This window comes from Pan paniscus, chromosome 22 (assembly GCF_029289425.2).
Source record: "Pan paniscus chromosome 22, NHGRI_mPanPan1-v2.0_pri, whole genome shotgun sequence".
NCBI classification, from domain to species: Eukaryota; Metazoa; Chordata; class Mammalia; order Primates; family Hominidae; genus Pan; species Pan paniscus.
Window position 1 is genome coordinate 39,587,064 of NC_073271.2, and position 12,027 is coordinate 39,599,090.

The 12,027-nt window shown below is 43.6% G+C and overlaps 1 protein-coding gene across 5 annotated transcripts in view; it reads right to left on the reverse strand.

The window, feature by feature from the left end:
- HSF2BP (heat shock transcription factor 2 binding protein) overlaps window positions 1-12,027 on the reverse strand; it is a 128,477-nt gene that overhangs the window by 49,574 nt on the left and 66,876 nt on the right. For all 5 annotated transcript variants that reach the window (XM_003823853.5, XM_008977567.5, XM_063601431.1 and 2 more), the window contains exon 8: window positions 11,462-11,565. In XM_003823853.5, the coding sequence (XP_003823901.1) occupies window positions 11,462-11,565 (104 nt within the window). The remainder of the gene's footprint in view (window positions 1-11,461; window positions 11,566-12,027) is intronic.

A 12,027-nucleotide genomic window follows, 5' to 3' on the forward strand; every position in this document is an offset into this window, starting at 1 on the left:
GACCCTGTGCTCTATGGGAAACCTTTTCAGAGTTCATCAATAACTCTCTGTTGCCAAAGGCTTCTCTTCACTCTTGTTTTCTTTGAGTTCCGACTCTAACAGCCATTGTATTCTTCTCAAAGAAATGGTTTCTGTCCCTCTTTTTAAAATGTATAAAGCATTTCCAATTGCTGTTCCACTCAATTCTCACAGCCACCCTGTTCCAAACAGACAGGAACAGTGTTTATATCTCTATTTTGTGGATGACAGAATATCACGGACGTGAAGGGACTCACCCAGAATCACAAACCAGAATACAGGAGGAGAGGGGCCAGCCTGCCTTCTGATGCCTGGACCTGTCTCCTAGCTCAGGGCTCTGATGAGCCCTACATCCCTCTGCTCAGGCCTCTCGGCCAGCCTCCCCGTGTCATGTTCCCTACACTGCCAGTCTTTCTGTTTGTCACCTTTTTCAGAATGACTCCCAAACCCATGTCACTAGCAAGTTTCTTGTGAACTCTAAGCTTCTTGTCTCCAACTACTTCTTGGACATTTCCATTTGGATTTTTTTTTACTATGTCAGACTGACCATGTCACACACCAAATTCATCTTCATGTAAACTCACTCCCCTTTCTCAATGTGCCTAGGAGTTAATTGTATCCTGACCAGACTACACTAAAGTTTCTATTGCGCTCAGCTTGTCAGACTGGACATATGCAGGCCAAATGTTTTTTGACATCCTTTGACGTACGAAGTGGCCATTTGACCACTCAATTATATCAACAGTGAAAAATCAAACATTTAAATTATGTTTCTTATTAAAGTTATCATGTAAGCATTGATTAATCAAAGAAAACAGTCCCAGCATTCTCTTGTGGAAAGGCTGACACCTTTGTTCTATTGGACATTCTGAAGGACAAGTTTCAAGTCAATAATGTTTGAGACATTTTTTAAAAGATAAAAACCACATTTTGTATTAGCTCACGGTATTAGCCCAGTGTTTAGACTAAAAGGCTAAACACTGGGCTAATACAAAACTATTAAGAGAAACACTTGACCAACATAATAAAACATTTACATGTAAAATTCTTTGTCGGTGAAGATCTTAAATATTTTGCTTTTCTATCAAATGGCCATCCACAGCTCACGTAATAAAGAAGTTGCTTACTAGAATCATAACATATACAGTACTCTGACAATGCCACATATTTGGGTTGAAAAGAATTATGAAGACACATCACTGAATATTCACTAGTTACTAAACCCTCTGGCCTTTCTCTGTGTTACGTGATATAGCCAAATTCCAGACACTGAAGGGAATCAGATGCTATATCAGAAGGCAACTGGTGCCATGGAAAAGATGTGGAATCAAAGTTGGGGGAGTGGGCACACTGCCCTCAAGGGAAGGAAGATGATGCTTAAGTTAGCTTAAGAAAGGTAAAAGGCAGCCGGATGCAGTGGTTCACGCCTGTAATCCCAGCACTTTGGGAGGACGAGGCGGGTGGATCACGAGGTCAGGAGATCGAGACCATCCTGGCTAACATGGTGAAACCCTGTCTCTACTAAAAATACAAAAAATTAGCCGGGCGTGGTGGCAGGTGCCTGTAGTCCCAGCTACTTGGGAGGCTGAGGCAGAAGAATGGCGTGAACCTGGGAAGCAGGGCTTGCAGTGAGCCAAGATCACGCCACTGAACTCCAGCCTGGGTGGCAGAGTGAGACTCTGTCTCAAAAAAAAAAAAGAAAGAAAAGAAAGAAGGATAAAAGGAGTCACTTATGAAAGATGCTGGGATAAGTCAAAATCTGAGGAAAAGCTATACAGCCCACCTGGACAGGGATAAAGCTGACTGCAAGCCATAGGGCTCCTCCGCATCTCAGGTCAGCATTTATGTCTTGGCTTCAGCAACTGACAACACAGATAAATTTTCTCCAGGTGGCCAGGAACACGGCCACAGGCAGCTCTAGAGTCACATCCAATAGTTTCACGGCCCAAGAAAGGCGAAAAAACACTGTTCTTCAGCAGCTGAAGCCAGAAAACTCCTGGAGAAAGACTATGGCCCAGCTCAGAGCACACACCCACCACTAAAATCACTGCTGTGGCCACAGCCATATAGCTGGCACTGCCAAGTCTCACCTTGGCCAGTGGTCAGAAGGGTCTGTGCTGCGGGAGATGAGGGCCTGCTGAGGGGCCCTGCTGTGGGAGATGAGGGCCTGCTGTGGGGGATGAGGGCCTGCTGTGGGGAATGAGGGCCTGCTGTGGGAGATGAGGGACGGCTGAGGGAGATGAGGGCCGGCTGAGGGAGATGAGGGCCTGCTGTGGGAGATGAGGGACGGCTGAGGGAGATGAGGGCCGGCTGAGGGAGATGAGGGCCTGCTGTGGGAGATGAGGGACGGCTGAGGGAGATGAGGGCCGGCTGAGGGAGATGAGGGACGGCTGAGGGAGATGAGGGCCGGCTGAGGGAGATGAGGGCCGGCTGAGGGAGATGAGGGCCTGCTGTGGGAGATGAGGGACGGCTGAGGGAGATGAGGGCCGGCTGAGGGAGATGAGGGACGGCTGAGGGAGATGAGGGCCGGCTGAGGGAGATGAGGGCCAGCTGAGGGAGATGAGGGCCGGCTGCGGGAGATGAGGGCCTGCTGCGGGAGATGAGGGATGGCTGAGGGAGATGAGGGCCAGCTGAGGGAGATGAGGGACGGCTGAGGGAGATGAGGGCCAGCTGAGGGAGATGAGGGCCTGCTGCGGGAGATGAGGGCCGGCTGAGGGAGATGAGGGACGGCTGAGGGAGATGAGGGACGGCTGAGGGAGATGAGGGCCGGCTGAGGGAGATGAGGGCCGGCTGAGGGAGATGAGGGACGGCTGAGGGAGATGAGGGCCAGCTGAGGGAGATGAGGGCCGGCTGCGGGAGATGAGGGCCTGCTGCGGGAGATGAGGGCCGGCTGAGGGAGATGAGGGACGGCTGAGGGAGATGAGGGCCAGCTGAGGGAGATGAGGGCCTGCTGCGGGAGATGAGGGCCGGCTGAGGGAGATGAGGGCCTGCTGAGGGGGATGAAGACCTGCTGCGGGAGACAAGGGCCTGCTGTGGGAGATGAAGGCCTGCTGAGGGAGATGAAGGGCCTGCTAAGGGAGATGAAGGGCCTGCTGAGGGAGATGAAGACCTGCTGAGGGAGATGAGGGACGGCTGAGGGAGATGAGGGCCGGCTGAGGGAGATGAGGACTTGCTGAGGGAGATGAGGACCTGCTGAGGGAGATGAGGACTTGCTGAGGGAGATGAAGGCCTGCTGAGGGAGATGAAGGGCCTGCTGAGGGAGATGAAGACCTGCTGAGGGAGATGAGGGACGGCTGAGGGAGATGAGGGCCAGCTGAGGGAGATGAGGACCTGCTGAGGGAGATGAGGACTTGCTGAGGGAGATGAAGGCCTGCTGAGGGAGATGAAGGGCCTGCTAAGGGAGATGAAGGGCCTGCTGAGGGAGATGAAGGGCCTGCTGAGGGAGATGAAGGCCTGCTGAGGGAGATGAGGGAGTCCCAATATCTGCAGTCCATGCACTGGAGACTCTGGACAGCCAATGTGTAGTGCCAGCGTGAAAGCCAGCAGGCTCGAGACCCAAGAGCTGGTGTTTCAGTTTGAGTTCAAAGGCAGGAAAAGGCCCACATCCCAGCTCAAACAGTCAAGGCAGAGATCCCTTTTATTCAGCCTTTTTATTCTGTTGGGGCCCCAACTGACTGGATGAGAGCCACTCAACTGGCTGAAGGCAATCTGCTGTACTCAGTCTCCTGGTTCAAATGTTAATCTTATCCAGAAACATCCTCATAGACATACCCAGAGTTAATGTTTGGCCAAATGTCTGGGCATCTCATGGTCCAATCAAGTTGATATAAAAATTAACTCTCTTAGGGACCACCTAGGTGGCTTGAATAAAAGCTTCAAACCTGCATGAAAACCAGCCTACTAATTCTCAGAAGAGATTTTCCCCCCACTACACTCAATGCCAAAGGTCAAAACAATTTTCCTTAAAAAACTTTCGGATTAAGCGAGTATCTTCAGTTTACCCCGACACTGCTGGGAAAGACCCTTGGGAGTTTCCTCTCAGGATGCTCACCTGAGGTGGGACCGGGGCTTTGTCTCCTATCCCCCACACCCTGGGAGCCATGGAAACTAAAGGACAAGTTTGAAAAATACCCTCAAAGCAAGAAGTTAAGTTCTCTGTTAACCTCTCTGTCCTCCCACTTTCACTTGACTTTCATGCTCTAGGTATAATTTTATTTAATTATTTATTTATTTATTTATTTTGTGGCCAGGAAAAGTGGCTCACACCTGTAATCCCAGCACTTTCGGAAGCCAAGGCAGGAAGATCACTTGAGACCAGGAGTTCAAGACCAGCCTGGGCAACATAGTGAAACCTCATCTCTACAAAAAAATGTTGTAAAAACTAGCCAAGTATGGTGGTGCATGCCTGTAGTCCTAGCTACTCAGGAGGCTGGAGCAGGAGGATCCCATGAGCCCAGGAATTCGATTTACAGTCAGCTAGCATCACTCCACTACAGTCCAGCCTAGGTGACACTGCAAGACACTGTATCAAATAAGTAAGTAAAATGTTTTTTTGTGTCTCACTCAGCATTTTGACTGTTCAGTAAGGAGAGGTGGTCAGGGATTTTTCCATCATACCCCTGGCTCCCAGTTCATGGCCTGGAAGGATGGAACATAGGGAGACCTATAGGAAGCTCTCAACCCAAGGTGATGGTGGCTCAAAACTGGGTGGGAAAATTAGCTGGGCGTGGTGATGGGCGCCTGTAATCCCAGCTACTGGGAGGCTGAGACAGGAGAATCGCTTGAACCCAGGAGGCAGAGGGTTGCAATGAGCCAAGACTGTGCCACTGCACTCCAGCCTGGGCGACTGACCAAGACTCTGTCTCCAAAAAAAAAAACAAACACCTAGGCGGGAGTGCTAGCTGGTGATCAGATTCTGGAGATGTTTTGAAAGTAGAGCCATCAGGATTTCCTAACAGACTGAATGAGGGCGTAAGAGATTAAAAGGAGTCAAGGAGTCAAGAATCACTCGAAGGTTTTTTAAAAGTCTGAGACACTAGAAAAATAGAATTGTAATCAATAGAAATTAGAATTTGGTGTGAGGGAAGATTAGGGGTTTAGTCTGAACACATTGAATGTGAATGTTTATTAGATGTCCATGTGGAGATATCAAGTAGACAGTTCAATCTATGAGGCTAGAGCTCAGGACAGAGGTCTGGGCTGAAGGCACAAATCTGGTAGAACCTGATCAATGCTTTGTGTTACTCAGACAAGCCAAATAGATGTAAGATGGAAATAACCGCCTATCTGCCCTTTTAGCATTGAAAACATGGTAGGAAATGCAGTTTCCTGTGATCACAATACTAGTCTGCATTAACAGTTACGTAACATGTGGCCACCATCTCAATACACTCTGTCCTCGTCGGCTATTTGCTCGAGTTCTATGCCAGTTCTGTGGCTTAAGAGGAATGTGAAGAATGTGGACAAAGCCTGGGAAAAAGCCAGCCATGTAGCTGAACAAAGGGAAGACAAATGAAATCTAGCAAACGTTAAAGGAAATGAGATGATTTAGTCAGGGATGATTAATAGCAACTGGTCTCGTACTCTGAATCAGGGAAGTCTAGATACTTGAAAGTAACCTGCCACCTTTACAGCAAGCAAACAAAAGAAAATGAGTTTTCATTGCAGCATGAGATTTTTTTTTTTCATTTCAAGTCTTTTATCCCTAAAGCATGAGATATTTAGATTAGAAATAAAAGAGGAAAACTAGCACCTATTTAACACCTACTACATTAGGTGTTGGCCTAAACACTATTGCATTTTAATATACATTAAGATCCTTGAGGTAGAAATTCTCATTTTATAGATCAGAAAAGCAGGATTCTAAAAGGTTAGGTAAGTTCACAAGCAGGAAAGCTGCAATTCAAATCTGGGTTGAATGAGTCCAAAGCTCGTGTACTTATTAAAATATATCAAATTTCTTAACAGAAATTGATAAAAGTAGGAACTGATTACTGAAAGGGATAATGAGATCTTTTTTTTCCTCGATCTTATTTTTTTTTTAAATGAAGTTTCACTCTTGTTGCCCAGACTGAAGTGCAGTGGCACGATCTTGGCTCACTGCAACCTCTGCCTCCTGGGTTCAAACAATTCTCCTTTTCCTCGATCTTTTAAAAATTAGAAGAGCTTCTTATCTGTCCAGTATATTTTCATAAACTAGATCTACCTAAAACCAAAGGAATAGAAGAAGCCAGTTTTCAAATTATCTCTTAGTCCTAAGCAGTTATGATTCTAGATTCTGAAAACAGTCTAAATTCTGAAAACAGTCCCACTACCACCAGCACCACGAACTATTTTTGTTCCTATTTTCCTATTCTATAGTAAACTATATATTCACCTTCTAAAACACATATGAAATTCTATAATTTAAGATTTAAAGTAATCCCATACATAACTCAGGAGTCAAACATCCTAGGCTTAAACAGATCTTGTTTTGTTTGACTTTAGAACAAATGATTCTAAAGATTCTAAAGTAAGATGACCTTGCAATGGATTTATGAGGGGTTGGGCTGTGCTCACTGTGTTGAAAGAACCAGTAATTATTTTCACGGATAAGAAAGCCTGGGATGGCCAGGCGCGGTAGCTTACGCCTATAATCTCAGCACTTTGGGAGGCTGAGGCGGGCAGATCACCTGAGGGCGGCAGTTCGAGACCAACCTGACCAACATGGAGAAACCGCATCTCTATTAAAAATACAAAATTAGCCGGGCGTGGTGGTACATGCCTGTAATCCCAGCTACTCAGGAGGCTGAGGCAGGAGAATCGCTTGAAGCCGGGAGGCGGAGGTTGTGGTGAGCAGAGATCACACCATTGCACTCCAACCTGGACAACAAAAGCGAAATTCTGTCTCAAAAAAAAAAAAAAAAAAAGGAAAGCCTGGGATGATGTCCCAGAAGCAAAAAAAAATTGCATTAACACAACTTAACAAGCACCTCATATTATCCATAAGCCAAAGCTTAAGCAGGAAAAGTCCACCTGAGTCAAAGAACACAATCTCTGACGAGTGGCAGGAACTTGGGTTGCTTGCTACTGACAGAACTGCATAAATTAAGATGAAACTCATTACAATTTTCACTCACCCCCGGAAACTTCCGGAGGACCAGAGCTAAAAGGGCCATAGAGAACATTTAGGCTAAACTCCTCTTTTTATGAGAAAGTAGGATTACTGGCTGCAAATTAGCCTAAGTAGAGACTGGCATATGGTTTCAGGGCAACTGACCCAGAAGCCAAGCAAAGCCAGACCTAATGTCAACTAAACGTGAGAAGTCATCCAGTACTGGCCCGGCACAGTGGCTCACGCCTGTAATCCCGGCACTCCGAGAGGCCGAGGCGGGTGGATCACCTGAGGTCAGGAGTTTGAGACCAGCCTGGCCAACATGGTGAAACCTTGTCTCAACTAAAATTACAAATATTAGCCAGGTGTAGTGGCAGGCACCTGTAATTCCAGCTACTTGGGAGGCTGAGGCAGGAGAATCGCTTGAACCCAGGAGGCGGAAGTTGCAGTGAACCAAGATTGCATCACTGCACTCCAGCCTGGGCAACAAGAGCGAAACTCCATCTCAAAAATAAATAAATAAATAAATAAGAAGTCATCCAGCACTAAGGCTTCTACCCGAGACATGTCCTGCTGAGCAGCAGTCCTGTAGCGTTGTTGGGAAACAGGGTCTGGAGCCAGGCGGTCGGGGTCTCAAATCTCAGCTCCACCACCCCATAACTATATAACCTTGGCACCTTACTCACTTCCATGCCTCAGTTTCTTCATCTATGATACAGAAACAGTATTTACCTTACAGGGTACTGACAGACATAAATGTAACAAACGTAATACACTTAAAGCCATGACTGGTACTCAAGAAGTATTAGGTATTCTTATTTAATTATTCTCTCCCTGGCACCACCAGCATCCTCTCCCACAGACTGACACTGTCCGCTTGCTCATGGCCCATAACAACCAGCCTGAATAGTTACCTTATAGGTCAGGTCTAGGAACCACCTCTGATTCTATGATTCTTGAGAGGAAAAAAGCTGTCTGGTCAAGTATCCAACCCTGGTGGGTAAGTGTTATCAATGGAGTACAAGCATAGCCCCCTGGACCTGCCCTCAAACTGTGGAGGGTCTAGGGCTTTACCCTACTTGCAAGCTTGCAAGCTAACAAGCTAGCATGCTAGAGTCTTACAGACACTGGCAGAAGACACAAACTCTTGAGTCTGAGACCAAGAACTTGTTATAGCAACAGCCATAGCCAGAGCATTTATGCCAGTTTAAGACCCAATTCCACAAGGCCACATACATGCTGTGTGGGCTGTGTCACAGGAGAGGAACCCCAAGCTCTGGCTGAACTTTGCCCTAGAGGGAAACATTATCTTTACTACATAGGTGTAAACAAACCTACCCTTTTTGCTCTGGAAGGAGACAGTATCTCTGTCCTCTAAGGATGTCTGCTATACACACATCCTTGAAAAGCTAGCCAGAAACAAAGGAGGTCAGTTCCTCTGCTCTTAACACATGAAGAAACAGGAGAGACCCTTGTGTCTCGACAATATCTAAATAAATGAAGACATATACTTGTGTTCATGGATTGTAAGTCTCGATATTGCTAAAGTGTCAATTATCCCCCAAAATGAACTGTTGATTCAACACAATCCCAATAAAAATTCCAACAGGATTCTTTTTGGTAGCAAGTGACGAGCTGATTTTTAAATTCATATGGAAAGGCAAAGGGCTTAAAAATAGCCAAAACAACCTTGAAAGAGAACAAAGTTGGACGACTTATACTACCTGACTTTAAGATTTATTATAAAGCTATCAAGATTTATTATAAAGCATGGTATTGGCATAATGATCCAAAAATAGATGAATGGAACAGAACAGAATCCAAAATGACCTTCACATGTATTGTCAACTGACTGTCAACAAGGTGCAAAGGCAATTCCCTGGAGAACAAAGTCTTCAAAACAAATGGTACTGGATCAACTAGATAGAAAGTCTTATGCAAAAAACAAAGCAAACGATAAAAATAAAAACAACAACAACAAAAACTCTCACCACAAACAGATACCAATTCAAAACAAATCATATACCTAAATGTGAAATGCAAAACTATAAAACTACTAGGAGAAAACACATTAGAAAACCTTTGTGACACTGATTTAGGAAAAAATTTCTACAACAAAAGCATGCGTCTTCGAAGAAAAAGAATTATAAACTTTATCACAATTAAGATAGGTCTTCTGCTCTTCAGAAGATGCTCTTAAGAGAATGAAAGACAAGCCACAAGCTGGGAAAAAATATTTTTCCAACACATTTGTCAAAGGACACAAACCGAATACATAAAGAACTCTCAATATTCAGTAAGAATCTATCCATTTTTTTTTAAAATAAACAAAACATACGAACAGATATCATCAAAGAAGTTACGTGAATGGCAAAACATGAAAAGATACTCAACATCATTAGTCACAACAAAAATACAAATTAAAACCACAGTGAAGTATCACGGTATCCCTATTGGAATGTCTAAAATTAAAGAGAATGACCATACACTAATACAATGCTGCTGGGAATGTAAAATGGTACAAGCACTTTGGAAAACAGGGTGGCAGTTTCATAAAAACTAACATGCACCTACCACATGTCTCAGTGATCCCACTTCTAGGTATTTACCCAAGAGAAACAAAAGCATATGTCCATGCAAAGACTTGTACAAGAATGCTCCCAGCAGCTTTATGTATAGTAGTCAAAAGCTGGAGACAACCCAAATGTCCATCACTAGCTGAATGAATACACAATTGTGGCATATCCACAACATGGAATATTTAGCAATAAAAAATAATGACCTATTAATAGACACATGGATGGACATGGATGGGTCTCAAAATCAACATGGATGGATCTCAAAATAATTATGCTGAGTGAAAGAAGCACGGCAAAAAAGAATACAAACTATGATTCCACTTATATAAAATCAAAGAAAATGAAAACTAACTACAGCGCAGAAAGGAGGCGAGTCACTCTCTGGAAAGCAGGGAGAGGAGCAGGAAGGAGGGACCACAAAGGGGCACAAAGTGCCTTTGGAGGTGATGGGTTTGCACATTACCTTGATTGTGATAATAATTTTACAGGTGGACATTTATATCAACACTTATCAATTGTTCACTTTAAATATATGCAACTTATTACATGTCGATTACACATCAATAAAGCTATTTTTTAAAAAAGCATTCACCACCAAATGGAACTGACACTAAAAAAAAGAGGTTAACTTGAATTATAAAAAAAATAAGGAAAATTAATTTATTTTTATACATGGGTGAAATGTATACTCATTAAACAACATATAGTGTTAAAAATTATGATGAAATTGGGACAGAACTTTAGGTTAGATTGGTAGTTAAGGGTGAAGAGGAAAGGATGCAGTAAAGATAGCTTTTTAAAGAAATTTTAAAACACACACATACTATACATGTGTACTTCTCTTCATAGCTGCAGTGTCTTTCCAATTTCTTTTTACCCAAATTATTTAACAATGGGTCTTCTCTTTTATCTGACAGAACCACATACCCACATAGAGTACGTGCTGTAATAGAGAATGGGATAGGCTGATGCTGTTTACCAGCTGTTTTATAAGAGACAATTTCTCTTTGTGTTGTAGGGACACCAGTAAATTATAACCAAATTGAAAGCAATACTTCAGAAACAGAACTAGAGTAAACTTAACATACCAAGAAATTTTCTAAAATTTGACTTTTTTAAAAAGAAAGAACATCTTACAATCAATCCTACTTTCTAATACTTTAAAATTTCCTTCAGCTACAGAAGAACAGGTATACAGTAGGCCCCTCTTATCCACAGTTTCACTTTCCACAGTTTCACTTAGCCAGTCAACCACGGTCTGGAAACATCAAATGGAAAAATCCAGAAATAAACAATTCTTAAGTTTTAAATTGCACACCATTCCGCATAGCATGATGAAATCTCATGCTGCCATCCCACTCCATCCCATCAGGGACATGAATCATCCCTTTGTCCAGCATATGCTACGCGCCCTTTAGGTCACTCAGTAGCTATCTAGGTCATCAGGTCAACTGCTGTAGTACCACAGCACTGTTGTTCAAGTAACCCTTATTTTACTTAATAATGACCCTAAAGCACAAGAGTAGCGGTGCTGGCTTATTATTATAATTGTTCTATTTTATTATTAGTTGTTGATAACCTCTATGCCTAATTATAAATTAAACTTTACATACAGATGTATGAATGTTTAAAAATATAGTATATATAGAGGATTTGGTGCTATCTCTGGTTTCAGACATCTACTAGGAAACTTGGAACGTATGCCCCGTGGATAAGGGAGGACTACTGCATAACCCGTACAAGCAGCTGTACAGATAACCACCCCCCTTACCACTCAAAAGCCACCACAGCAAAGGGATGAATCCTGGACTCTCGCTGATGTATTTCAAGCCTTTCAAATTGATGCTTACATTGTATAGGGACATCAGCATTAGCCTGAAATGTAAAAGAAAAAGGTGTTGGAATGCTCCATCCACACTACATTTCACCCTAAACATACCTACTAGTTAAGAGGAACTTAACGTATTTAGAGCTTCCCTCACATTTTAGATGTCCAATTCTATAATGTGAATTAATAATATCTGTCTATGTGAGGCTACAGGAAAATGGGAAACTTCAGCAATGATATCACATAATACCGCCTTTCATAGCCTCACATAATCAAGAGTCTCGAATGCAGAGAGGGTCCCACGGGAAACCTCACAAACCATATTTATTGATTCATTTCTTTTATTACCAATCCTGCATTAACATACAGGTTACCCTCAATTTGTAAGAGTACTGTACTCTCAAAGTTCAATTCAGCCATCTAAAACCTAATGACATATTTTCATTCAATGAACATTACGCATGACATCCAGGTAGCCAGGTCAGGCCACAGGACTACATAATCACAGT